Consider the following 27,774-nt stretch of genomic DNA (forward strand, 5'->3'; position numbering starts at 1 on the left):
TGATCTGCCAATATTCGCACATCGATATCGACGAGATATTCTATACTTTTATCATCATATAAGTATCGGCAATACTTGGTCAAATCTGTTCCGAGGGAATTGAATCGCGTCATTACCAACCGCTTTTTGCGCGTATTGGCCATCTGCCATTAACCCTTTTAATGCATGCAGTCGCACATTGATCTTTTACAAAGAGATGGTGGTTGGCAGAAGGAAGGAGAGGTAGATTAATACAGTCACACGATGTCTCGCGCATCTGGGGCGAGTTTCGCACAATTCTTTCCATCGGCTCCTCGAGCTGCGAAAGACAAAGCAAAGGAGAGGGAAAAGTCAAAGGCACAGCAGGCAGATTCGCCTACCACCCTTTCTGTCACTGATACCCAAATTAATGCGAAAGCCTTAACTGACAATGCTTCTATTACACGTCTTTCAGAAGATATATCAATTCCAATTGCGGATCCTCCTACCCTGACGACAGAAGATAACGAATCTGTACAAGGCGATATTTTGAATGGTGTAGGCTCAGCCAGCTCACATTCAAGCTCTGGATCATCCCTTTTCAGTGTCAACAATCAGCTTTACAACAGCATGCAAGCATCTGCTGGCTCTCGAAATATCAACGATTTAACACCATTGACAAATGCCGACTCATCACCCAATGGTGTTGCAAGTCCTGGCAATGCCAAGGCTGATATGCCTGTCACCGCTACAACTCGCGCCGCTCTTGATAATACAAAATCTCGGCATGCCGTTGCTATACCCAATTCTGCCCCGGCAGAGCATACTTCCACCGAGCCACGAGTCCTCGCTCGAGACCCAGCACGAGGCGTAAAGGGGAAAAAATGCACATATGATCCCTTCCACGATCCTCATATACATTCGACGAAAGAGAAACATAATCGCCGCCCACATTATAAGGAGTTTGGTTTGGTACGTATACAATCTGCTGCGGGGGGTGTCATCTTTTGCGTGTGAGAACGTCTGGCTAATAGCTTTTCAGAAAGATGACGCTCCCCCAGCGGATCCGCGGTTAGCGAAAGGAAGCAGATTGTCGTATATCAATACCGATTATCATAATGCGTTATCGCGACTCAACCATTCGCCGTTTATGCTGCCAAAGTACAAATATAATCCCAAAACTCATTATGGACCTGGCCCACCAACGGAAATTGTTGTTACTGGATATGATCCATTAATAAATTTTATGAAGGTCACTAATGTTTTTACTCATTATGGACAAATCGCAGAGAGCAGTAATAAACTACATCCAGAGACAGGAAGTTGTTTGGGCTTTGGCACATTTCGATATCGAGATACTAAAAGGAAGGATGGTACAATTTTGACAGCGGCAGAGGCTGCCAAGAAAGCCGTCATGAGAGGTAGCAGTGTGGTAGGGCTGGGACCGAGAATCAAGGTTCAATTCGATCCGCAGGGAAAACGCAGTACTCGCATGCTTGAGAATGCTTTGGAAAAGTCGAAACCCGAACCTTTACCTTTACCGCCCAAGGAGCCACCACCTCCCCCTAAGCCTGAAGTTGTCAAATCCTCAGGACCCCCGCCAAGTGCCCCCAAAGGACCTGCTGCCCTCTCTGGCAGGCCACAGTTTAGACCAGGCAGCATAGTACAAGCTGCGATTCCTACGAAACCGCGCCAGCAGACATTGATCGAGGATGAACCAATTGCGCAACAACTCGAGGATGAGCCCTATATTTTTATTTCGAAAGATTATGTTCCTGTTATTCCAGCGACAATCCTCCATCTGAAAAAGCGGCTTAAGAACCATTTCCTGGAGGACGTGAGAGTTGATAGAACAGGTTATTATGTGGTCTTTGCGCTTAGTGACGAGGGGAGATTTGAGGCAGACAGGTGTTACAATTCTTGCAATGGCACTGCGCTGTTCTCATATGAAATGATTATGAAGTTATACTTATGGGGCACTGGAGGTCGACGACATGAACATCGCGATCGCGCATCCGAAAGAGGTCATCACCGTCGCACTCGAAGTCCTGACCCGCGCTTGACTGAGCAGAAAAGGAGGAAGGAGATTGAGGAGATCAGGAAGGAAGAAGAGGCTGATCTTGAGGACGAGAAGCGAGAACGGGCAAAGAACTTCGATCCTGCACGCGAAGCTATTGAAGTCATCAAACGAGAGTTAATGACACATTTAATGGACAAGGTGAAGGAGCGGATAGCAAATCCTTGTCTGCGAAATTTTATGGATCCAACTAATCATGTAGCAAAACGACGCAAGTTGAATATCCATGATCCTAATGCCAAGACGTCCTTCATCGACGACGAGGAAGATCAGGATAATAGTAACGCTATTGCTACACCCAACTCACGGATTGAGGACCGCAATTCCCTAACTGCAGGGAAGGTTAATGTTACTGCTCTACCTAGGATTCGAAAAAGGGCGAAGGCGGAAAAGAATCGCAACGTTGGATTTACTGATCCCTTCGCCAGGCCCACCCGGAAAGCTTACGTCCGACCCATGCATTTCCTCATTGGTAGGGAGGATGAAGATTCCGATGATGACAATGAAGCTCGTTCCAGGACAAGAGGTACTGAAGAGGTTGAGTCACACCCGAGAAGTCGTGTGGGTACTGACGATGAAGCTTCTGATGATGATACGGATTCCATGAGCCGAAATGTGAAGGAGAGGTCCCAGTCATTGGACACTCGAGATGGGGAGTCTGCAAGTGAAGTCAATTTCTCTGAACCTGCCGTATCAACGAAGAAGAGAAAACTTGATTTGCATATGGAAGCTGCGAAAAAGCGACAGAAGAAAACCGACGAGGAACTCTTTGGTGTGCCTGTGGCGAAGATTGAGCCCCTTTCAGAAACTCCCACTGAGGCAGGTATTTCTGAGCTTGACGGATTCCAAAAGACAGAATCCGAGACAGAAGCTGCTTTGGCTGCTGTGGCGGCTAGAAAGAAGGCAGCAAAATCGGCAAAGAGGAAGAAGTCCAAGAAACAGATTTTCGAAGAAAGGGAGGCTCTTAAAAGACAACAACTGGGTACTACGGAAGATGAGATTATTCCAGAAGAAGTTGATGAGGAGTCTGAATTCGAGGAAAACATTGTCGATACAGCTCCCGTGGTAACATCTGTCAAATGGGGCATCTCTAGTGATGCACCCTATCCCACTGTCGACGATGACTTTGATAATATTCTTGATATTGACGGGCTACAAAATATCCTCAAGGATGACGAAGACGCTGGACCCGCACTCAAAATTTTCAAGACGGATTTCAAACTTAGCGATCCTGCTACCTGGGCATGGAGACAAGGGCAAATCAAGTCACTTAATCGTAATGGATACAAAGGCATTGTTAAAGATGAGACAACTATACCTGGATACTACGTGGAGACTTCGACTGGCTGTGCTCGTACTGAAGGTACGAAGAAGATCCTGAATTCCGAAAAGTCTCTCTATCTTCCTCATCGTATCAAAGTTCAAAGGGCACGTGAGGAACGTGAAGCACAAGCGAAACGAGCCGGTAAAGATGTTGTCGCAGAAGCAGCAGAGGCAGCTAAGATTGCGGCAGAGAAGTTACTTGCCCGTACATCTGGTCGTGCCACCCGTGTCAACAATCGTCGTTATGTGGCCGATCTCAATGATCAGAAGAAGACTCTTGGTGGTGATACTGATGTCTTGCGTTTCAATCAACTCAAGAAACGTAAGAAGCCTGTCAAGTTCGCTCGTTCTGCTATTCACAATTGGGGTCTATATGCCATGGAGAACATAGCGATGAATGATATGATCATTGAGTATGTCGGTGAGAAGGTTCGACAACAAGTTGCAGATCTTAGAGAAAATAGATATCTCAAGAGTGGTATTGGAAGTAGTTATCTGTTTAGAATCGATGAAAACACGGTCATCGATGCAACAAAGAAAGGTGGTATCGCAAGATTCATCAATCATAGTTGTATGCCCAACTGTACTGCGAAGATCATCACGGTGGAGAAGAGTAAGAGAATTGTCATTTATGCGCTGCGTGATATCGCACAGAGTGAGTTTATATTATGCCCAAAATTTTCAAATGATTTTACTAACATCCCGTTCTAGATGAGGAACTCACCTACGATTACAAATTCGAGCGTGAGATTGGTAGTACAGATCGTATTCCATGTCTCTGTGGTACACCGGCGTGTAAAGGATTTCTTAACTAATTCAATTACTTTCTTTTCATTCCTTAACATCATACACTTTTTTCAACATTCGGCATTTTTGAGAGCCGGGGTTCGTGATTATACAATAAATTGGCTCAACTTGATCATTACGGGAGTCATTCATCTGTGCTTTCGGCATACAATCATGGGGATGGGAAAGGTTGGGGGTTATCAAAAAACAACATGTACTCTTTTCAACATATTGAGTCGTTTGGCGTTAATTCTGGTCTGTTTTTCTTTTCTTAACTTTGACTCTTTTGATTCGCAAAGTTTTTTCGCATGAAGAAAGATAATGAATGGCATTTTCCTCTTCGTTTGTAATTGATGGCGGAAACCTGATACGATATGATAGCAATGAAAGGATGAGAAGATGGGCATAAGTCAGAGGTCGGAGATGAGAAGTCGGAGAAAAGACTTGCGAAGCGGAGTGGAAAGATGCCAGAATGGGGATCTGGTATCTCTTGTATTTATTGTAAGATTAGATTTTTTGCTCCCTTAACTTAGAAGGGGCGAAGGCGCAATCATCGGTCATTGAGGGAGAGAGACAGAGAGAGAGAATGGGGGTGGAATTAAGAATGAGAGGGGGTTCATCCGATTTGGGTGATTGCCTGTGATTAAGTCAGCGGGCTACGAGCGAGTGAGCGAGTGAGCGAGCGGGTGAATGGATGAGTGATGAATAAATAAATGGGCGAAGTGGATAGGAGGGGTGTCAAAATAGATGGGAGTTTTATATCGAGAGATTTTTTCAATTGAAATTGAAATTGAGATTGAGATTGAGATTGAAATTCAAAATTTTGAATCCAGATCTTTGATGTGATGTTTGTTTGATATTGTGATTCATTATGTTTATTTTGACTCGAGGTTTATCGACCGACCATCTTTGTGGAAAGTGAAGAGAGTTCGGTTTTAGTGACTACCTAGGTAGGTTATGTGTCCCGCGATCTTAACTCTTTGTTACATGATTGGGAGTAAGTGTAATCCAGAATCCAGAGTATCATCTGTATGATGGTTGCGTGCGAAGTGCATTAGATATCACGAATAATACCAATACTGACACACCATGATTAAACAATGATACTCATGCAAAATCAAGACTCTTCGATATATATCTAAAGACCTTAAGCTCAAGCTCAAGCTCGACAGTAAATGCCTGCCGCCTGTTCGATTTTACTTTCTAAGATATCTATTTCCCATCCACACCCCAAGCATGACATTGACCATTGAATCATTTGACGCTTCAACTACGGCTACCTGTCTAATCAAGCGAGGCAAGCGAGGCAAGCATATCAAGCAGAACCCTAATTTTTCATCTCCACATCACTTTCCTCATCCTCTTCGCCATCCTCTTCACTGCCAGATTCCTCATCTTCCATATCCTCATCCTCGTCTTCTTCATCTCCATCTTCGTCATCTTCTGGGGCTGCTAAGCCGTAATCATCTTCGAAGCTTGCGAGGGTGCGGACTTGTGTTTTGAAGTTTAGGGATTGGAAGTTCTTTACTATTGCCTTTTTGATGGGGATGTTTGTTAGTATTTTTGTGTGTATGGTTTGAGGATTGGTTGAAGGAGAAACAAGTGAGTAAGGTAGGGGTGGGGGGGGTATGTGGAATGATGGGAGTACGTCGAGAAGCGAGAAGGGAAAAAACATACCTCTTCCATAATCGGTGCACAAGTAACCATAACATTACTCATTCCCGGCTCAAAAGCCTTCAACAAAACTTCCCTCATAACTTCTCTAATCTCCTCTCTTCCCACATCCCTAACCTTTCTCAACAATTCCTCGTTATGATTCTCAGGTAATCCCTTCATAACTCCTTTGACAAATTTGTCTTGCCCAGCTTGATCCATTGTGATTTGTGTATTGACAACTTCAACGACTATATCACTAACAGCCGCTTCTAATGCTGAATCTTCCATTTTCTTCTCTCCTGAAATATATTCCTCGAGGATTTTCTTACCAGCGGCAAAAGCGCGGAAGGCATCTGGAGAACGATAGACACTGAATTGAACAAATCCGGTATCAAGATCATTATGAAATGAAGATCCATATCCCAAACCTGTTCCACGGATAGCTGTCCACAAGGGACCTTCGACAGCGCGTAGGAAAGATAGAGCGACGCGGAGTGCAGGGAGTTGAGGATCAGTGTAAGAACTTGGGCCACGAGAATTTGTTAGTAGGAAGGAAGAATCGCTGGTAGGCATTGGGATGATGATAGCTCCTGCTTGGCCAAGATTTTGTCCATCATGGGAAAGAAGTGTGTGTTGTTTGCGGATAGGAAGGATATCAGTTTCGGGGGTAGGGTTATCGAGGGAAGAAATGAGTGGGTTCCAAGCTTGTACTGGGGATGGAAGCTTATTAATATCTGCAACGACGAGGGCCCGGATGTTGTTGAATTTGAAAATAGATTTGCGAAGAGATTCGAGCCAGCCGATGACAGTCTCTGGTTCTTTTTTGAGAAGCTTCTTGAGACGCTTCATGTATACTGACTTGACAAGAGTAGTCCTTGCTTTCATGCTCGATTCGTTGGACATGTGAAGCATACCATCAGCAGTGTAAAGCATACCATTACCATCGCGCTTGTTGTCGGGAATATCGGCGAGGATCTTGGTAACTGCAGTGCTGAGACGTGTAGCATCAAAAATACTATCGAACATCATGGTGCGGATCCATTCGATGGCTGTTTCGTACTTTTCTCGCTCAACTCGGAATTGAATCATAAGACCTTCTGCGTCACCAAGACTAGAGCCCCCTCTCATTTCGTATCTGATAGTGTCATGCTCTAATTCTGTGACGACTTGCTCAAATTCTACTGTCTTTCCGTCGCGAAGAATAGGTGTATCGAAGAAATTGTCGATGAATAAACTGAGCAGTGGCCTATGCTCCAAAGGGATCTCTGAAGTGCCAAAATGCATTGATAAGTGAACGAAGTTTGTTGGAACATGCTCAAATTGTAAGAACAGTGGAGATTCAGATGCTTGCGAATCAATGACCTTTTGAATTTCATTGGTAGGCGCGCCCAATTTCTTGGCCAAACCAGATCTAGCGGTGGTTGATTTGTGAAAGTGGATTGAATCGGTTCCAGGAACGGAAAACTTCTGTAGAAGTGAAGCAGGTATTTCGGCATCATTCTTTGCAATTGCTGCCTTGAGCTTTTCGGCCAATTTTTTGAGCCCTTCTGGCCCTAACTTTTCCTTTCGCTCTGCAACTCTGGCCTCCTCTTCTTTCTTGATTCTCTTCGACATCTCTTCAGAAGGAGTTCCGAGTAAAGAAACGTGAGGTGCATCGACGATCCATTTCTTCAAAAAATCTTTCCATTGTTGCTCACTCCACTTATCAAGTGTATCGAATTCTGCGTGTGATTTCAAATCCTTCAAAGTAGAACCATCTCTGTTACCGAAAAGGAAGTCATTGATGATGGCTTCAGCATAGAAACGCTGAGAGCTTTCGGCTTCGAAGTTGCATTGTCTGCGTTCTCTTTCCAGACAATTTTTCATGTATGTCATATCAAGGGGTTTCTCTAGGGCCTCTCTAAGAAGTTCAAACAGACGCTTCTCTACGAATGCAAGCTTTTCGGTTTCTACTCCAGTAGGTTGAAACCAAATCACCGAATTTGGTCTCGCATCCCACCAATATGAAATTGAACTCGCAAGCTCTTCTTTCTCAACCATGATATTTTCAAGAATCGAAACAGAAGATCCAGCGAGATATGCAAGGATAACATTAAGAGCACCTGTTTCGACAGCATCTTTGCAATCAGGGCCAAACATACCAACCCAAATTTCTCCCATTGACTCATCTTCCTCTGGGAAGTACACAGTCTCTACTATGGTTTTAGTAAGCGGTGGTGGTTGAGCAGAATCCACCCATGGCCTATAGGGATTAGAATGTTATTTACTGATGGTCGAACTTGAACACACTTACCTCTTGAATGGAGCAGTTGGAGATGGAATATCATCCAAGATACCTTCCTCAAAAGTGTCTAATATTTCAAGCAATTCCTTCTGGTCGATTTCACCAATCAAAACGAGACAAAGGTTTTTAGGTTGGTACATCTCCTTGTGGAATGCACGAATTCTCTCTGGGGTTAAGATGCGCAAGTTTTCCATCAAACCACCGGTCTCATAACGAAATCCGATGTTTTCTGGATAAAGAAGTTGCCTAGCACGGAGGTCCATGATATCGGAACCAGTGTTTTGAACTCCTTGCATTTCTGAATATACAACACCTGCATCGTTACCTTCACCATCAACATGATGGACTTCAGTGTAACAGCCTTCTTCGGTAAGTGTTGGTAAGATCAAGTGCTCAAGATAAACAGGAAGGATTTGAGAAAACCCTTCCCATCCTGCTGTCTCTAATGTATAGGCAGTATGATCCGTAGCAGTCCATGCGTTAGTATTAGAGTAAGCTCTAGTGGCAAGTTTATCGAGTAAGCCTTTATACCGGTAGCTTTTTGATCCCATAAAGCAAAGATGCTCCAAGGTATGTGGTGATCCAGAATCATCGAAAATTTCAGTAGCCAATGCAAAATATCCATTAACTTGAGGTCCCTTCTGGTCAACCACAACAACATTCATGCCAGTACGTTCCGAGACATATTGGGTAATGTTCGTAGGGGCGTAATCAGTTTTGAAATTCTGCACCGTACGGAAATAAGTTTTCTTCGTTTGACTTGGCATTTTTATGAAGGAGTTGGGTTTCCAAAAGTTGAGGAGCTCTTTGCGAGAAGAGTACCTGGAGTATTGTTAGATTGAGGTTGATCGAACAAATTTCAACATCCATAAAAAGTCATGTGTCAAGTTTAAAGAAAAAGGCGTGAGATGTATTTAGAAAAGAACGAAAAGAGAACTACAAATTTTCGCCTCGGAGTGGTTCAATGATTGTAGAATCTAGCTATAGTCTGCACCACACAAATGACAAAGTCTTTGGAAACCACTAGAGTTTCAAAGCCGGACTACAGTGAATGAGAGGATGTGTAGAATCAATTGGAATAGCGCAGTAAAGCATACCAGGACGAATCCACCGCTTGGTAAAGCACAACAGCAAATAAAGGAATGATAGCAATTGCCATGTACCAAAATTGGCGGGGGAAATTGTACCCCGCCATGAGAATGATTGAGACAGAAAGAACAACAAAGATACTATTCTAAAGAGGACAAAGATCTCTTGGAAAAAGATTTAAAGAATAGGGGGAACAATGTGATTAGAGAAAGAAATCTGATACTCTTGGCAAGTATTGTCGTACCTTTGTTGGGTATTTTGGGATCCTAGCCTGGTCCAACGGGAAAACTGGCGAATTGAGGTCGCCAGGGAAGACGAGAAGTAGCCTCCAACTAGATAGAGAGGCAAATAATGAATGTATCGCCTCTTATTTAGATATGTCGTTGAAACTTATGATTTTCTTCGCAAAATAGAGGAAGGCCGAGATATTGGTGAAAAGGTACAGAGATGAATAGGTTGAACGATGAACAATATAAATAAAATATAAAGTTAATAGCCTTACAACGAAGGAATGAATAGACGCCCTAGATAATTATCATTGGGTGATAACCCACCCTTACCGCATCAGCTTAACCGCGCGCTTGATAGCATAATTCTTAGTCATCGGATGACTATGCCATAGTGCCATAGCTTCTGGTTCCACCTTGTCATAATCTCATTGACCATGTTCTAGGAAAAATAATAGTGATGTTCAGATAACTACCAGGTACCTACATGAGTTTCACATCCTCAAGTCTTCGTCGTCTCAGAACTTACTAGAAATAACGGCTCTGTGCTGGTTGAAATATCCGACACGTTAAGATTGCCAGCAATTGAAATTCAATCTCCAAAGACTTTGACAACATGGCATCGACATTAGGAGTTGATCAACTTAGTAAAACTCTCATTGGTTTTGCGTCAAATGGTGAATTTCCTGATGAGGAAGTCTCTGCATCTGCGCTTGGGAATGACGCTCTTCCACTAGCTATAGAAGCTTTGGGTGAGGCTAAATTATCTCTCGAGGTGTGTCTCCAAAACTTCCCAGCTTTGTTACTCACTATCTACCACTATTCTTTTCACTGACCATGTCTCATACAGACTGAAGTTCGTCAAATCAGTAGGGATTCCGCTGCTGATATAGATAAATGGATACAACATGCCCAGGCTCTCCAGGACGATATCGACAAGTCAAGGAAATTGGCGAATGAAGTCGTTCAACAAGCAGAAGCGGACGAATCTCGAGTTACCGATGTACGCAATCATGAAAATCACGTTGAACTTTTAGTGAAAGAGATTGAGTTTAATGCACACTTACTGGAATGTGCACAATCCATAAAGCGCGCGAACGATTCCCTGGACAAAGTTGTGGAACAAGCGGACAGACAAGAAATACATGAAGCTTTGAAGTCACTCGATGTTGCGGGTCATCAAATTGCGGATATTCCAGCGGAAACCACTGTAAGAGCGGTCCGGCTCCTGGATACACGATATTATGAGTTGAAGGATTCTTTGAATGATCAGCTCAGTGAGATCCGGAAATCATTGATATATATTCAACCCAAAGAAGCTTCAATTACGATCCACAAGAAAATCGACGGTATTTCAACATCTTTAGATGATGTTGCAATTGGGTTGGAGAGATTTCAAGAGCTTGACGAGTTTGGCAAAAATTTATGGGAGCAATTGTCTGAAACAATTATACGACCTCGTACTGGCCTGGAATTATCACCTTCTGTTTCCCAAATATGTATTGAGAATAACACTTTGCGTATTACCGAAGATCGTGCAGATACTAGCATAAAATCTTTGTTCAAGGATATCTTAGACATCATTCGCTTTTTGGACGAGAACTTGCCCAAGACAATGGTCGAAGCCTTATCTAAGGCTATGATGCCTGATCTAACTGAAATAATAATCGGAACATGGCTAGAGTCATCTGTACCAACATCCTTAGACGATATGGTCGATTACCAAAAGGCGTTAGGTCGTACAGGTGAATTTGCCGATAATTTGGGAGCATTAGGATGGCCAGGAGCAGAGAGATTCCATGAATGGGTTGCTAGTGCCGCAAGAATTTGGTTGACTAAGAAGCGAGAAACATCACTGGACCGAGTTCGTAATGCTTTAGCCCTTGGTATGTTCACCTCACTTCACCTCTTCATCTCCCCATATAGGTCCTACGTTTATCTTCTATGTGTTGATACTAATGACTTCTAATGTTAGGCGTTGGCCAACCTCTTGAAGCTAAACGAGTGGAAATGCGTATGGTGACCAGGGAAGACGGTATGCATGTCACTTCAAATGGTGAGACTGTGAAAGATGAGTGGGGCTGGGGTGAAGAGGACGAAGAGGAAGAAACTCAACCTATAACAAGAAGCCGAGCTTCTTTTGACGAGGAACGAAGGGCAAGCTCACTGTCCATTGCTCCTGATCCAAATATTCTTCAAGTAGATGAAGATGATGCATGGGGTTGGGGTGATGATAATGAAGTTGCTGTCGGAACGCCTATCGATGAACTCCCCGACACACAGAGGACCCTAAGGACTCCTCTTAGTCCTACTAGTCCTACCACGTTACATGATCCAGCAGAGATGCGAAACGTCACTCTCTCAGAAAAGTATTGGACATCTTCTATTCCTTTGACAATATTTAACCATGTTGTCACTATCTATGAAGATGGCGCCAAATTGATGCAGCCAGAGTACGTACATGTCACCTTTAACCCAAGTCAAATTCCTGCAGATCACTCATCAACATTGCACAGATGCGACTCTCTTCCTGTATCACCTGCAGCTGGTGCTTTGTCCAAGATTCCTACCTTGATTTTAGCAATGTATCGTGCGGTATCTCCATGTTACTATGTCGACGATCCGAAAGGAAATATGTAAGTCCTGAGTTTGGTGTTGCACTCTCCATATTACCATCTCGCTGATGTTATCTAGGTTTGCTTACAACGATGCTACATGGTTGGTTGATAAATTGAAAAGTTTCTCGGAAGAATGGCATCTACGAAAAGACATACCCCCTCGAGCTTTGAATCTCGTCAATATTGATTCAGAGATTGGACCTCTTGAAAGTTTTGGAAAGAGAGCTTATAAAAACGAGATGGATACACAGAGGACAATCTTACACGATTTACTTGGTGGTATGTATACATAGATACTACTTTGTGCAATTGTTAACATTACTTAGGTTCTCAAAATTTTGTATACAACGACAGCGAGAACGCAATTCGTGCTGTTATCGGTCATATTAATCAACAATCTGCCTCGTGGAAAGAAATACTTCCATCTTCAACTTGGGCATCGGCTGTTGGTACATTGGTCAACACGGTAGCTACTAAAATTATCACCGATATTTTTGAACTCACAGATTTGGGAGTGGATGACGCTGAAAGAATAGCAGCGCTAATTCAACAAGTTGAGGCTCTAGAATCTTTATTCAAAGAAAATGAAATTGGAACTTATGCAGGGAATTGGATAAAAATGCAATTCCTGAGTGAAGTTCTACAGAGTAATTTGAAGGATATCAGATATCTTTGGTTTGAAAGTCATCTTTGCTTGTACTTTTCGAAAGATGAGGTGCGAGATTTGATTGAGTTGAGTTTTGAGGATAATCAGAATTCGAGATCGTTGATTAAGGATATTAAGGAGAAGCCATTACCGGATGTTAATCGTGTGTGAGGAATAGGGACTGAATTGGAGGTAAAGTCAAAATGGATGGGGAAGACGAGCAGGACCCAAGCCAGCTTGTATATACCCTCGATACTACGTTTCGAGCTGGATGCCTAAGGAAAACTACGAATAGCTAGATCACAATATACTTCGCTATTTCTATCATCCTGAACTTTTTAGATTGAGTAAAAATGTATGAATGGAATTCCGACTAATTACCTAGTATCCCTATCTCTATTTCTCTAGATAAGTCTAGACCATAAGATTGCGCCCTTGAATGATAATCTCTACTTGTGAGTAAGCGGTGGATTAGATGTCCCTTTTCCTGTTCGTGATTCTCGAAAGACTTATGGGTTGTGGGTTTCATTTATGGTGGTGTCCACGGGTATGTACGACATTTGATTAGGCAATTTCTTCCCAAGCCTTTTATTATCGTATTCCGGCTCACCAATTCTCAAATGCATGAGGTTGAATGACTGGGTGAGAGGTATGATAAGTGAAATGGGTATGACAGGTTATAACAAGTCAACCGTCTCAGCCTCTTTATGCAGAAGATTTGACGCGTGATGTGATGTGATGTGATTAAGTTTTACCTCGGCAATGAACGCCGAATTCGAGGAAGACTCATGGATCGGAAATATTGGATGAGGGATTTTGTTTGCGATATCTTTTCGGAGGGGGAGGTGTTGTATACTATTCTAGGTGAAGTAATGTAGTATATACGGATAAATAGATGGAGCATCCCTCGACTTTCCTGTTAAGGTTACCTACGTATAAAGTTTATTTAACATTGCGATATCGTGAATCCAACACTTCTCGTAGCGAACAGACTCTACAGTAACAAAGTACCAAAATAGCGAATCTTCAAATAAGTAAAATAGATAGATAGACAAATACCCTTCCATCTCAATCCTCAATTCTCATTCCTCACTTCTCGTTCTCGCTCTCGTTCTCGCTCACCCACCGCATCGAGGCACCATTTCGCAGCTCGCATAACACATCTCGCATACCTCGCACTCTCATCTCGCTCTCGCACTTTTCGATCGAACCCCTGAAGCACAAACCACGTGCACAACAATAGTGCCAGTCTTCGTATTCTCTAGATCATCATTCGCTTGTTCGTAAAGAATTATGGAGACGCTTATGGAGTACGACAATGCAGGCGTATTCGATACCTACGTCGTATTAGAATGGGTGTACGATATACGTAAAGCGTATTTGACGGATTGGAGGTATGTTTTTGGACTAGCGTGCCGTTAGTTAGGGCTGAGCTGAACGTGTTTGATTGCCGGTGACATTTATGAATGGCTTTGGAGGGGTCGTTCAACAGTGCGTTACGCTGTGCTGCGCTGCGTGGTTTTGTGTTAAGGGGAAGGGGATGTGTTGAGTTTAATTGAGGCTTGGCTTTGATGTATTTATATGTACCGGTAGATATGGATGGGTGGGTTGGTGGATAAGGGTTTGAGTTTTATATTGGTAGATGGCAGGGAATGTAACATCAAAGGTATTTTTATTTTATAGAAATATCATGCGGTTTGTCTTTTGATTTTTTGTTTTTTCATTGCAGAGATTGGATTTAACTATTTATTTATCCATTTGTCTTTCTTTGAGCGTTCAACATACTCTACTTGGAGCATTGGGATCTCATATTCTTATATACATACCTATGTATTTGAATACATCTCATCTCGAGCCCACCAATCACCTAGATATTCTATCGACGATGGACGACTCTTCGCTCAGGGAACTACAGGGTCTTGATCTCGAATACCAAAGCCAAGTCATCTCATCTATACCTCTCAATCTTGCCTTCACGAGTTTTCTAATCGAAAATTTATTTGCCTGGTTTTGGATGATTGGGATTCAATATTTCCTTTTTAAAGTGTTGTATCAACATCAACCTCAAAATCGATCTCGACATCGAAGTGAAAAATCCCTCCGACCCTCACGCTCCTCACATTGCGAAAATACCACATCAGAAACCCAAGCACCTTCTCCCAGCGAATCATACCTCCTCATTACACTCTTCTGGCTCCTTCATTCTCTCCTCAATACCCTTTTGATATCTCTCCTAAATACTTTCGTATCCCTCCTCTCCACCCCCGAAACCACACACACTTATCTCGAATGGCGTTCTACAATCTACAACCTTCACTACTGGGCCTTTAGCACCGGCGACGAATCTTCTATTTACAGGTTTGCAAAGCTTCTCGTGCTGGAAGTGATATTTTCCTGGTTGCTTTCACAAGTATCTCAATGGGTGATGGAGACGATAATTCCGTTTTTGAGGGAGCTACGCGGAGATTATGATTTTCGAGGAGTGTTGAGAAGCGTGGGAAGAAGGACGAGGGAGATTTACAAGTTCATGCTTGATGTAGATTGGAGTCATGATTTTGAGTTTTCTCAATCATCGAATGCTCAAGTGCTAAATGGTGGTGACGCATCGACATCGCCCGATGAAAACCACATACAACAAAAAGAACAAATCATCGAGCTATCGCGTCAACGAAGCGAATGTCTGAGTACAGAGAAGGGCACTCAGGAACGAAAATTAGATTGGAAGTTGATTATTGATGCGTCGGCGCTGAATGAGATGAAGGAGATGTTGGGGCCGGCGGGGGGTTTTGGAGAGTTGGGGTTTAGTGTGGCGAGGGATAGGGTGTGTTTGGGGGCGGTGAGTAGGGGGTCAAGTTTTATGGTTACGTTTGGGTTGGAGGGGGTGGAGGGGGGTGATTGTGCGGGGGATGGGAGTAAGAGGAGGGGTGGGAGTGGTGATAGGGGGAGTGAAGGAAAGAGAGAGGAGAAGAGAGAGAGGAGGAGGGGAACGGAGATTAGGAGGAATGATGGAAGGATATGAATTTAGAAAGTCGAATTAACCAAATGAATTTAAAAGTTTGATACAGTTATCGAAGATTCTTACTTTGCTTCCCGAGTCGATAAGATATCAAGCCCACTAGGTACTTAATCGATGCCGACCATTTCTAAGGTTGTCCAGAACGACTTCCAGCCTGCCCCGCCCTCCTCATAGAAAAGCTCGCCAAAATTCCTTGAATCTCTTCCCCTCTTAATCCCTATACGATAACCCCCTTTACAGATTCTACAACATTATTAGATCTAATAGCAAGTGCCAACAGACCTCTTTTTTGAGTAAATTAAAAACATCACTCCTCAATATTGATAACTTGAAATTATATCCAGCACTTAAAATCTATGTCAAGAAGTAGAAAACCAGTACCATGATATTTCAATCCTCTATCCTATTTCATTCTCTCACATTTCATCTTCCATAAATGTTAATTACTACTACACAAAATACAGATTATCCACCATCCCAAACCCATTTTTCACTCTTCTTTTCCATTCACACTCTGTCTTGGCTATTTCGAATTTCATCTCTTTACACAAGTCATCTCGTCATAGCTCTATTCTCGAAGATTAGTATTTCGGATATAGAGAATCTCGTATGTATAATCACTTTATCTTCTTATATTCCTCTTTTCTAGATATACGGACTGAATGCTTTTTTTGTACGTGTTATATATAGAAAGGAAATCCTGCTTTTGGACTTGATCATACGATTGTGGTTGAAACATAAGTGGTTTGTTTCGGAGCGTAGCGAAAGAAACTTATGCGTCGGATTTTACGGAATTTTTATATGGCGTAATATATATCATACTTTCTATACCCAGAAATCCAATTTATATATAATCATATAATCTATATATAATTATATCTTTTATTACAGGTTTAATAAAAAATTAAAAGAATAAAAAATTGAAAAAATAAAGAATAAAGTTTATCTTTAATTCTTTAATACTAAAGACTTACTAATAACTTACTAATAACTTACTAATAACTTACTAATAACTTACTAATAACTTACTAATAACTTACTAATAACTTACTAATAACTTACTAATAACTTACTAAAAGCTTACTAAAAGCTTACTAAAAGCTTACTAAAAGCTTACTATTAGCTTATTATTATTAGTATTATTATTATTATTATTATTATTATTATATTATTATTATTATTATTATTATTATTATTATTATTATTATTATTATTATTATTATTATTATTATTATTATTATTATTATTATTATTATTATTATTATTATTATTATTATTATTATTATTATTAATTATTATTATTATTATTATTATTATTATTATTATTATTATTATTATTATTATTATTATTATTATTATATTATTATTATTATTATTATTATTATTATTATTATTATTATTATATTATTATTATTATTATTATTATTATTATTATTATTATTAATTATTATTATTATTATTATTATTATTATTATTATTATTTATTATTATTATTATTATTATTATTCTAATTCTAATTCTAATTCTAATTCTAATTCTAATTCTAATTCTAATTCTAATCTTGATATAATAATACATAATATATATAGAGGTTAATTCTTAAACTCTTAAGTCTTATAACATTAAAATTTAAATGATTTAAATGATCTAAATGATTTAAATGATTTAAATGATTTAAATGATTTAAATGATCTAAATGATTTAAATGATTTAAATGATTTAAATAATCTAAATAATCTAAATAATCTAAATAATCTAAATAATCTAAATAATCTAAATAATCTAAATAATCTAAATAATCTAAATAATCTAAATAAGAATATAGAAAAAATTATAAAAGAAAATTTCTATTATTTCTCTTATTTCTCTCATTTCTATTATTTCTCTTCTTTTTATTATTCCTATTATTTCTCTTATTTCTATTATTTAGATTATTTCTTTTATTTCTATTATTTCTCTTATAAAAATAAATGAATAAGAATAATAAGAATAATAAGAATAATAAGAATAATAAGAATAATAAGAATAATAAGAATAATAAGAATAATAAGAATAATAAGAATAATAAGAATAATAAGAATAATAAGAATAATAAGAATAATAAGAATAATAAGAATAATAAGAATAATAAGAATAATAAGAATAATAAGAATAATAAAATATTAGGCGCTCCGAAACACTGGCGAGCTAGCTCGCCCCGAAATTTGGTATTGAGGAGTTGATCACCTGCAGCATCAGATTATCGAGGTGATTTTTTTGTGTTGGCGATGCATCGGTGTTCTTTCTTCACGTTTGTTTTAAAAGAGACTGATATGGCAAACGTATAGGTATGAGTTTCGAAATTTTGCTTTAGTAGAAAGAGCTAGATGTATAACCTTAAATCAAGCTCGAAAAGACTAAACTGGGAGGTCGTTACTTACCTGAAGACGATTAGTCGAAGGAACATGGAGATATATAAGATTGTATGATTGATGTTTGTCGAGAGGTGGAGGTTTTTTGTTATGATGGATTTGTCGAAAATAGAGTGACAAATCGTGGTATTCAGTGTACTTTATATTGCGAAGATACAAATGATGGAAAGAGGAGAATGAAGATGTGGACTCGATATTCCGTTATTGGCTGACTGGTTTTTAGGGGTCATGATGTATGCGGGAGCGGGGCTAAACTTTGGCGTGGTAGAATGATACTACTTGATTGATGTTTATTATTGTATCATCTAATCATGACTCTCTTATCCTCCTTGTGACGGTAAATCTTCATGGGAAGAAACAACTTGAAAATCAGTTTGACAATAGAGCTGTTTCTCCCTACCCACACTCCCACATCCTATGCCTTCAAAGTTCCCCTAAATTGCCATTTTAGTACCAACTTTAGGAATTCGCAACAATTATCCACTCATCGCATAGCATGCTGGTTATTCACATAGCTAGAATTCTACTTCATTGCTTCTCGAAGAGATGATGTTGAGTTTTTCTTTTTTTTCTTTAGCGTTACAGCCTATTACTAAGTAGCCATACCCTCTTTCAAGATCTATCCTCTAATTTTCTCCCGGCTTGTATCTATTCTTCCCTTCAGACAGAAAATATTTTTCTCAAGATTCAACACAGCTAAGTCCTTTAGCTATCATGAATTACTTTGGAACAATGGATTACGCACATGACCTTTGTTCAGTGGTTACTGGACCTGGTCGATATGGAAGCTCAGTTGACCCAAGTACTGTATTCATTGCGATACCGAGTGTACTTTTCTCAGTATACTGTCCAGCGTGTTGCTTTGGCATGATATAGAAATACCTTTTCTCAAACGAGTCTCGGGCTATATCTTACCGGAAAAGAACTTGATATTCGTTTGTTTGTCTTTTTTTTCCATTGCTAGAGCAATTGAGATACCTTGTTTGGAAAGAAGATCTACCGGGACCACGTATCGTTCATCTAGGACGTCGATTACTCCAACTACAAAATGGGAAATCAGGTTTTAGAGACGAAGCACCTAGTACCATTCACATGGCATATGTATTTTACGAAGCATATATGGTGGTATTGGAAGAGTACAAGCAGGTCTTTGATGGGAGTGTTGGATTTATTTCTCAGATATGGTTTGATTTCGATATCGATACTCTTCATCTCGATGGTGGTCCGACTACGAAACATTCACAAGTAGAGATGAATAGTGTGAGCTGGTCTTCTGATTTTCAGAAAGTCAAATGTCTTGCTGTATTCAGTTATTCAGTAGAAACACATGGATTCCCTCATCATATCAGGAATTTCTCCATGCGTGACTTCGCGTCTAGAGATTGGTTGTACTAAATGCTAGTTCGTGGTAGTATTACCAATGTTATCCTCATCATTAGGCACCATCCCTTGACTGTCTATGATAATCTCACGCTTATCGACTTACAAAACACTGTCGTATCATTGGCCATACGTGAGAGTCCATACGATCCCACTATCGAGAGGACACTACAACGAAAACAACAATTCTTCCGCAATCGATATTGTCCTCGTAGTATCAAGCTAGGACCAAGCTTAGCAAACATTGGAAGTTGGAATGAATACTGTAAGACAGCAAGAAGCTGCTGCAAACGGCGGTGTAGCTCCTTTTGAGATGCCCATAGTTGAATGCAAAACCATGAAGACGAAGGCGATGGACATGAATTTGAAGGAAGTAGTAGCACAATATCAAGTGAAGAAAAATGAATATGAAAGGAAGAGAAGAGAAAAGGGGGAGAATAGAAAGGGGAGAGATGCTTAAGGGAATATTTCTGCCTTCTAGACTGATGGGAATTGGAAATTAAGTGGCTTGAAAACATGAAGATTTGTGATATGGCTAGAACTTTGCAAAATCACATTGGCCAGTGAGCCATCTTGTTCAATTTCAAAGTTAATTTTTGTCGTCAGGGTTGGGAATCGGATTTGGAACGTCTGATTGTGTGATTCTTAGGGAAGAGGTATCGAGAGAAAGTTTTCCTTTTCTTACCTTCTTAGAATTGTGGTTTTTGTTCATCTGAGATGGGAATATTTTCATTCACTTTTCCATCGACTAGCCAAAGATCTTTTGTAGCTTGACAACCACAGCAATACGATATACAATTACATATCCATGACTTTCTAGTGCTATCCATACTTGGCTCTTAATCCCACATTCATGAGGTTTTTACTTGAAATGAAAGTGCATTGACATTACTCGTATCATCTTCCAGCGTAGGAGAGAAGGCAGTCCCAAGAAATTTTTAGACATAGTCCGAGGAATACGTCGTTCGAGAAAGAATATGGCGTGAATATTCAACACCGATGATAATGCCTTGAGTCTGTCAGTAGAATACTTATTTAGTGAGCCAAGATTACTTAGAATCTATTCTCTTGTTCGGAATTAACAGTCATGAAAGCTCTCGAAATCCGGGCAATCAAGTAGCGAAAGAATCAATGGGACCCAGACAAAGATGAGCTAAACGGTGGATCACAGTTAAGCATGATCTTGGCAGGCACGATGTTTTCTTGGAGAAACAAGCAGTCGGTAATTTACCGGTACCGGTACTGGTTTGCCGAAGATTATGATCTGTCGAGGAAGGAGAGGGGGCAGGCTGTGCTTAAGCGAATATTCGAACATTGGTGGGACGGTTCGATTAATATATTTAGGTTCGGGTGTGAAGATAAAGGTATGAGTTGTGTCATGCGGAAGCTTTAGAAATGGGTAGTGAACCGATTCAATAATTGACAAATTGTATGGGGTTTGTTTTTTTGTGGATTTATAGTGTGGTGTTTCCTGTCGATCAGTACCTGGAGGGATTGAAGAAAGTCCGCATTCCGGACAGCTTTTGGTGATGTTGAAGAAGGAGTGAAGGTTGTTTCTCTGTACTCCGTATATTTGTGATGGGTGGTTTGTATCTTGATTGCTTGAGTTCTACTCCGCATACTACTGTTTCGAATTGAGATACTGGTTCATTGAAAATCCATAGTATTTAATGCGGAGTTTATGATGTTCCAGCTTCTCCGAGGACACAATTGCTTTGTTCTAACTATAGTCGGTGCTTTGGACGAACCGCCCATTCAGCACAGGTGTAACCCTGTATTCCAACGATTTTGAGTTTTAACCACAAACATGTATCTGGGATTGTCAGAATTGCGTATTCGAAGCATAATTTCTATAATTTTACATTTATAATTTGTGCCTAAAATAAGGTTAAAAGAATTTAAGGTTAAAAGTTAAAGCCAGAAATCCACTGTGATGCCAAGCGAATTTATGGGTGTGAAATTTTGATACGAGCCTCATTCATTTCACGTGTTTCTATAGCTCATCTGAAATGGTCGATCGCATATCGTATTCGGAAAAGGCCAAGAGATTTATATACAACGTTGGACGATTGTAGTAAAGATGCGATTGCCAAGATTGCTGAGTACTTTACATTGTCATTGTGAATGTCACAGAATGTGGATAACCAGAGATGAATAGTTGCTTGGAGAGAAGTTACGGGAATGGAAAAAGCCCGGCCTGGGTAAATACCGAAATTGAAGCTCTTGGATGAAAGAATTGAGGCAATGCAAGAAGATGTTGCTGTGAATTTTCTGGGTGGATATACTTCTTGTGCGGATTGAATGCATCGAGTGATGATAGCAAAATAGTATATAAGTATCGACGATGTTCTCTCTTTCAATTCATCATCAGCATCATCAGCATCAGCATCAGCTTCCACATTCATTCATTCATCCATTCATTCATTCCAAATCACCACAATCGTTAAGATCAGCAATCTGATTCAAGATGTACTTCTCCAACGCAAAATTCCTTTCTATCCTCGCTGCCGCTGCAGCAGTCAAGGGTGCTCCCATTGAGGAGAACACTATTCAAGCTCGTGCCGTCGTTGATCATGACTCTATCAATCCATGGCCAGAAAACGTACCTGGTAACGCCTTGGGTAACACTTTGAAGAGATTCGAGCCATTCCTTCACATTGCTCATGGTTGTCAACCATACAGTGCGGTTGATGGTTATGGAAATACCAGGTATGAAAACTACTTTTTCCTTTCCCTTCTGATATCGCTTTACTAACACATTCTGTAGTGGTGGACTCCAAGATACTGGCAATGTCTCAGCCGGTTGCCGTGATCAGAGCAAGGGTCAAACCTATGTCAGAGGTGGCTGGTCTGGAGGTCGCTATGGTATCATATACGCCTGGTGTAAGTATCTCCCCCATTCTCCCCCACTCATTTCACACCTTCTAACCCTTTTCAGATTTCCCCAAGGATCAACCAGCGGCTGGAAACGTCGTCGGAGGCCATCGTCACGACTGGGAGTACATCGTCGTCTGGGTCAACAACCCTTCCGTCGCCAACCCCACCTTGATCGGTGCCGCCGCATCTGGTCACGGAAGTGTGAAGAAGACGACCAATCCCCAACGCCAGGGTGATAGATTGAAGGTCGAATACTATGTCTCTTTCCCAACCAATCACGAGTTGCAGTTCACCGACACATTGGGCAGAGATTTGCCAATGATGTGGTACGACTTCTTGCCAGCTGTTAGCAAGACAGCTTTACAGAACACCAGCTTCGGAAAGGCCGACTGTCCTTTCAATGACCACAACTTCGCCAACAACCTCGCCAAGGCTGCAATCTAGATCAGTGTAGGCAATAGTATTTCCCGTAATCCGTATACGGGTTAGATAATGGTACGTATCGATTTTTCTTCGAAATGTGCACGTACGTGGTATGGAATTCGATACCACTGATAAGATACGGGAATACGGATCTCTGATTGGCACGGAACAAGCCGAAATACGCGAATTTGAGGTTATTCCCAGATTTCAATAATATCCAATTATATATTCAATTGAATTATTATTAATTGATAATAAACTATATATTATTGAATATTTTGATTTTTTTAAATGTGAATATCAATACTTTTTACAAATTCGATTGTTTTGAGAGGTTTAGAGATAATTAAGTAGTATTTTTTTTTTAATATTTAGGCTTTATTAGATTTAGTTTTCATTTTTAGGTTTTTGTATTTCAGTTTTTTTGTATATCTTTGTAGATATCTGTTTTAAGTAATATCTACGGCAGTGAGTATTCAACTGTCTAATATACACTATCTATTATATCAAAAGCTTCATACACGCCACCGTTTTACTATAGTATACTATTGCCTACACTGATCTAGGTGTTTTTCATGTCAGAAATTCTTAGGTGCATTGTTCAGGGACTTTCTTTTTCTGATTTTCTTGATGTTTTGAAGTGGGAGTACGAGTCATGCATTCAATGGGAAGGCTTTGGAGGATGAGATGGGTTGGGCTCCGGTTTATGTTTTCTATTGTATCTCTTTCTTGAGTCTTAAAAAGAATCTGTAATGAAATTAGTATACTTCTGCAAGTACTACTCTGTCCAAAGTCTCCAGCTTGACCCTGAAGCCAAAATTGGATGACCACGTGGACCGGAGCTTTAGTACCGCGCAGGGTAAGCTTTAAATAAACTACCGCTTTAGGGCTGAGATTTATTGTGAGCTCAATCGAGTGTTAAAGAGCATGAGATCAGGGGTACACGTGACCTACATTCCTCCTGCTCACATCAGATGGCATGGTTCTGGATGTCATACTATCCCAAAGGAAACCAAAAGGTTTTCATCTTTTTCCCCTCTTCAAAATCACCTTTCTACCTAGTAGTTTATTGCGACGTGTAAGTAGATATACACGTGATGCTGTAGCGCTAGCGCGTGTTGAGTGCATGTAACCTTACTCGTCTTTCTCGACCCCAGAAAAGTATTAACAATGCAACTACCACCCTTCAATCATGAAACCTGATACCAAAATATGTATTATTCTACATGATATTAGAAAATGATACTCATATCGCTCTCTAATCAATTTGTCCAAATGGCCAAGTCACACATAAAGACAGTCAACTCGAGGTCTCGAGCCACAGGAGTAAATTATGAGTTGCCTCTTGAGATATGCTTAGTTGGCAATATGTCCTCACCCAGCAGATGATGAAAGTCAGTAGCATGCCTATTCTTTCTCAATTCAGCCATACTATGCAAAGTGCAAGGATTACATGCATTATGTGTCCTACCTTGACATAAAGCGCCACCAAACATTCGCAGAGCGTTTGTCTTTTCGTTTGAAGGTTATTGTTACACACAGCGGGGAATTGCTATGACAATTCCGCTAGACTCTTATGCTTCAAATTTGTTGTTGGTTTCTTCTAATTATAAAGTCGGGCTGTAGCGCGGTCGTAGAGCTCGGGATATATTTTACTGGCATCTTAAAATGGTGCTTCGCAGAATCACACAAACTCGCACAGAATCGCATCAAATCTCACAGTCAGTCTTGTTTATACTTCGATCATGCCAAAAAAATCGATGCCTCCCAACCCTGGTTTGCCTACGCAACGTATCTTAAGGTCAAATGTCAATGCTCATGCTGTATATTGCATGCACTGCGACGCTGAATATGAGATCTTGGTTCCGAAATGTCCAAATTGCGCACTACCTCAATACGAGAGTTCTATCCGTCCTCGAAGACCTGCGAATTACTACGATGACGACTTTGATGACGGGGCCACGTTCACTTGTTTCATGAAACTGCCGCTCGAGATTAGGGTTATGATTTGGCAAGCATCTTTACCTGGGCCACGGATTGTGCTTCTTCGCCCGACCCGGTTTATTGGATGGAAAAAGACATGGTACTTTGGGTCGCATGAAGTTCCAGATGTCCCAGACTATGTTTTTGAATCATGGAGTCCAATCACAGCCTTGTATGTCTGTCGTGAGTCATTCAATGTTGCGTCTACGAGATATACCCAGGCTTTCGCTTCGCTAGAGTCACCCTTCAAAACTTGGTTCAACTTTGACATCGACACCTTGTATATTCGTCACAGGGAAGTTTTTCCTTATAAAATACCTGGGATCGAGAATTTAAAACACTTAGCTGTATTTGCCAATCCTCTTCCGGTAACTGCCCTTGATAAGGATTACGACACGGAAGCGTGGTGGGACTTTCTAGACTCTGTCGTCCTTGAAGTGTTTCTTGATGGTTACCTAGTTGACGCAGGAAATCTTGAGGAACTTACACTCGTCACTCGCCGTTACCCATTTAATGCACGTGCCTATGCACCTGATGGATATGACGATCTCTCATTCATTGACCTTCAAGATATCGACGCTTCTCTAAATTTCTACAAAAGCCCGTACGAACCGAAGCTTGAGGAGTCTTTTCAATCCACACAACAAGAATATGCTGCGCAGCTTCGAAGCCTAGCATCGATCAAATTTGATGCTTTGGGGGAATACCGTAATACGAACTATGAAGCACCAAAGTACGAGATGCCGGTCATCAGAAACATGATCGTTACAACTACATCAGTGAAAGCAAAGCTTGAACGAGCCAAAGTAGCATTCGAAGTGAAGAAGGCCGACTACATGAAGAGTAATAAATTGCTTGCAATATAAGGGTATACCAAGCATTCGCAGGTGACACAGTCTCTTGCTCCCCTCAATGACGGTTTTGCTTTGGTATCAGGAGCGGGGGATCTTTCACACTTCATTTCTCTCCAATTTATTGGAAATATTGTTATTTCATTTCCGGACCTGGGATTTCTCATTTACTGTTTTATTATGGGTATTTTGCTCTTTGACGTTGAATCTGAATGTTCAGGCTACATGCCCAACGTTACTTGGTTTTCTTTTGCATCCCTGTAGTGTTATTTGAGCATCCGTTTTTGATGGTCTATTTTTTTGGAAATTATGTGACGGCTGGACGTTTATCATTCTCAAAATTTTCTTTGGAGTCTTCAGCGCAAGTGTCTGTTATTACAATTTCGATGCCCTTCTTCTAAATGTATCAGGTATTCTAAAAGTCTAATGACCAGCCTACTTTGAATTTTTGTGCTTAATAATGTGATGCATGCCAAAATCCATAAACTGCTGCTTCAAATCTCGTTGAGGACTTCGCTGTCTAGCTCCAATGGGTCACCGAGTAATTTGAAGTCGGTATCCGTCAATTTGAATGCTCCATTCGCTTACCCGTCATTGCTACTCCATGCATATAATGGCGTTTTCTTTACCTGTATTTTCAGTGGGAGTTGTGTTACACTGAGCGGGGATGTGATCACGGCTTGTGCCGTATTTTCTTTTGGTTGCATCAATACCTTTATGGCATGTCAATCATTTTGCTTCTTCCAGTGAGTCCAAACACCATGTCAAACGCATAGGTAGAGAAATGACTAGTCATCTTACATTTTGGACACTACTAATGCTTTTTGTCGAATTTTCAGAACAATTTTTTCCTTTCTACTTTGGTTCCGAAGAACATATCTGAGGGGCACCTTCGTGTTGTAGTCAATGTTTCCTGGTGATTCTTTCTTTCCCTCTGTTCAAACACTTCAACAAAACGAGCTGCTTTTACCAATTGGGAAGAACATATCCATAGGCACCTTCGTATCTCATTCAAGACTGTCCTTTCGTTTAATCTTTCTTCATTTGATTCAATCCCCCAAGACAGGTTATATTCTACGAACTCCTTATACCATGGCTCATAGTCAATATCCACACGGTGTTATCGAATCTGCTAGTAAGCAATCTGGCCTTCGGTCAAACTGCTCCCCTGCTTCAATATACTGTGTTCATTGCGATGCTCAATACAACCCCTCAGACTTGGAATGCCCCAAGTGCGACTTAGAATGTATACCACCATCGCTTACGACTCGCAGTCATCGACCTAGAGAGTATTATGATATTGTACAAACAGAACCAGCCGAATCTGAGTCATTTCCGCACTTCAATAAACTTCCCTTGGAGATCAGGATTAAAATATGGCGGCAGGCATCTTTAGCGCCATGTATATATCATATCTACGACTCTCGAAAATTTCGTGCTTCTCCGTTGTGTATACCAATATTGTCCGCCTGCCGAGAGTCCTACGATGCCGTACATGCGCAGTATGGAGGAGTTTCCATCATCAATCGAGAATTCTCTTTTTCTTCTGAATGCATGCACAATTGCGACATATTGTACTTTGACAATATATTTGCCGAAAATTCGAGTCGTTTTGATCGATTAGACATATTTTTACTTCAGCGCCAAATTGGAGAAATCAAACATTTAGCTGTTTGCACATTCGCCTTGAAACGAAATGCGTTTAGACCTTTCTCAGATACAGAGTACCAAATATACTTTGCTCTTTGGAAAACCAATATTGAGGTACTTACCATAGTACATCGTCGACATGGCGAGAAGTACTGCCCTACTTTGACCTTCATTGAAGTTCAAGACATTGACCTCTCTCTCGAATTCTATCAACAACCCTACAATCCAGCAAACGAAAACACCTTCAATCTCGTGCAAAATAATTATAAGAAACAACTTGAGAGCTATTTTCCGATAAATAGAGAGGGTCTATTCGAGTTTGGCCGTGAGCATTCGCAACGAGAAAAGCTTCCAGTCAAAGATTTCCAAAGACCTCTCATCTTTCGACAAAAGATTGCCACCACGATGGCAATGGAAAGGAGGCTGAACAGAGCAAAAGCACAATTCGAAAAGAGCAAGTCTGAATACTTGAGGCAAGCTGCCCAAGAGATATCACTGGCGGAATAAATGTAAGTTCTC

The 27,774-nt window shown here is 40.6% G+C and overlaps 8 protein-coding genes across 8 annotated transcripts; 7 read left to right on the forward strand and 1 right to left on the reverse strand.

Moving 5' to 3' along the window:
- Window positions 1–243: 243 nt before the first annotated feature.
- Window positions 244–4,173, forward strand: EAE98_007583 (uncharacterized protein; the record flags this gene model as incomplete). Its single annotated transcript, XM_038955206.1, has 3 exons — window positions 244–930; window positions 1,001–4,013; window positions 4,070–4,173. 3 exons carry the CDS (start codon window positions 244–246, stop codon window positions 4,171–4,173), a joined length of 3,804 nt encoding a protein of 1,267 aa, XP_038808384.1.
- Window positions 4,174–5,255: 1,082 nt separating this feature from the next.
- EAE98_007584 (uncharacterized protein) lies at window positions 5,256–9,610 on the reverse strand. The gene is made up of 4 exons (XM_038955207.1): window positions 9,418–9,610; window positions 8,094–8,906; window positions 5,822–8,042; window positions 5,256–5,678 (listed from the first exon to the last, which is right to left on the reverse strand). Exons 2-4 carry the CDS (start codon window positions 8,849–8,851, stop codon window positions 5,472–5,474), a joined length of 3,186 nt encoding a protein of 1,061 aa, XP_038808385.1. The 5' UTR covers window positions 8,852–8,906; window positions 9,418–9,610; the 3' UTR covers window positions 5,256–5,471.
- A 406-nt stretch (window positions 9,611–10,016) lies between these two features.
- Window positions 10,017–12,835, forward strand: EAE98_007585 (uncharacterized protein; the record flags this gene model as incomplete). Its single annotated transcript, XM_038955208.1, has 6 exons — window positions 10,017–10,175; window positions 10,251–11,286; window positions 11,376–11,853; window positions 11,917–12,036; window positions 12,095–12,297; window positions 12,345–12,835. The coding sequence occupies 6 exons, from the start codon at window positions 10,017–10,019 to the stop codon at window positions 12,833–12,835; spliced, it is 2,487 nt and encodes an 828-aa protein (XP_038808386.1).
- A 1,714-nt stretch (window positions 12,836–14,549) lies between these two features.
- On the forward strand, window positions 14,550–15,683 carry EAE98_007586 (uncharacterized protein; the record flags this gene model as incomplete). Its single annotated transcript, XM_038955209.1, has 1 exon — window positions 14,550–15,683. One exon carries the CDS (start codon window positions 14,550–14,552, stop codon window positions 15,681–15,683), a length of 1,134 nt encoding a protein of 377 aa, XP_038808387.1.
- A 3,122-nt stretch (window positions 15,684–18,805) lies between these two features.
- EAE98_007587 (uncharacterized protein) lies at window positions 18,806–19,486 on the forward strand (the record flags this gene model as incomplete). Its single annotated transcript, XM_038955210.1, has 3 exons — window positions 18,806–18,945; window positions 18,968–19,026; window positions 19,056–19,486. 3 exons carry the CDS (start codon window positions 18,806–18,808, stop codon window positions 19,484–19,486), a joined length of 630 nt encoding a protein of 209 aa, XP_038808388.1.
- A 2,319-nt stretch (window positions 19,487–21,805) lies between these two features.
- EAE98_007588 (uncharacterized protein) lies at window positions 21,806–23,145 on the forward strand. Its single transcript, XM_038955211.1, has 3 exons — window positions 21,806–22,180; window positions 22,239–22,354; window positions 22,410–23,145. The coding sequence occupies exons 1-3, from the start codon at window positions 21,939–21,941 to the stop codon at window positions 22,790–22,792; spliced, it is 741 nt and encodes a 246-aa protein (XP_038808389.1). The 5' UTR covers window positions 21,806–21,938; the 3' UTR covers window positions 22,793–23,145.
- Window positions 23,146–24,516: 1,371 nt separating this feature from the next.
- EAE98_007589 (uncharacterized protein) lies at window positions 24,517–25,620 on the forward strand (the record flags this gene model as incomplete). The annotated part of the gene is made up of 1 exon (XM_038955212.1): window positions 24,517–25,620. The coding sequence occupies one exon, from the start codon at window positions 24,517–24,519 to the stop codon at window positions 25,618–25,620; it is 1,104 nt and encodes a 367-aa protein (XP_038808390.1).
- Window positions 25,621–26,697: 1,077 nt separating this feature from the next.
- On the forward strand, window positions 26,698–27,762 carry EAE98_007590 (uncharacterized protein; the record flags this gene model as incomplete). Its single annotated transcript, XM_038955213.1, has 1 exon — window positions 26,698–27,762. The coding sequence occupies one exon, from the start codon at window positions 26,698–26,700 to the stop codon at window positions 27,760–27,762; it is 1,065 nt and encodes a 354-aa protein (XP_038808391.1).
- Window positions 27,763–27,774: the final 12 nt, after the last annotated feature.

Source organism: Botrytis deweyae (genome assembly GCF_014898535.1).
Source record: "Botrytis deweyae strain B1 chromosome Unknown BDEW_018, whole genome shotgun sequence".
Classification (NCBI taxonomy): Eukaryota; Fungi; Ascomycota; class Leotiomycetes; order Helotiales; family Sclerotiniaceae; genus Botrytis; species Botrytis deweyae.

What these genes read in the sequence shown, in the direction of transcription:
- EAE98_007588 (XM_038955211.1), top strand. Translation starts at nt 21,939, where the DNA reads ATGTACTTCTCCAACGCAAAATTCCTTTCTATCCTCGCTGCCGCTGCA. An exon ending in GATGGTTATGGAAATACCAG is followed by an intron (nt 22,181 to 22,238) that starts GTATGAAAACTA and finishes CACATTCTGTAG; the next exon opens with TGGTGGACTCCAAGATACTG. An exon ending in TGGTATCATATACGCCTGGT is followed by an intron (nt 22,355 to 22,409) that starts GTAAGTATCTCC and finishes AACCCTTTTCAG; the next exon opens with ATTTCCCCAAGGATCAACCA.
- EAE98_007584 (XM_038955207.1), bottom strand. Translation starts at nt 8,851, where the DNA reads ATGCCAAGTCAAACGAAGAAAACTTATTTCCGTACGGTGCAGAATTTC. An exon ending in CCAACTGCTCCATTCAAGAG is followed by an intron (nt 8,043 to 8,093) that starts GTAAGTGTGTTC and finishes TAATCCCTATAG; the next exon opens with GCCATGGGTGGATTCTGCTC. An exon ending in GTGCACCGATTATGGAAGAG is followed by an intron (nt 5,679 to 5,821) that starts GTATGTTTTTTC and finishes CCCATCAAAAAG; the next exon opens with GCAATAGTAAAGAACTTCCA.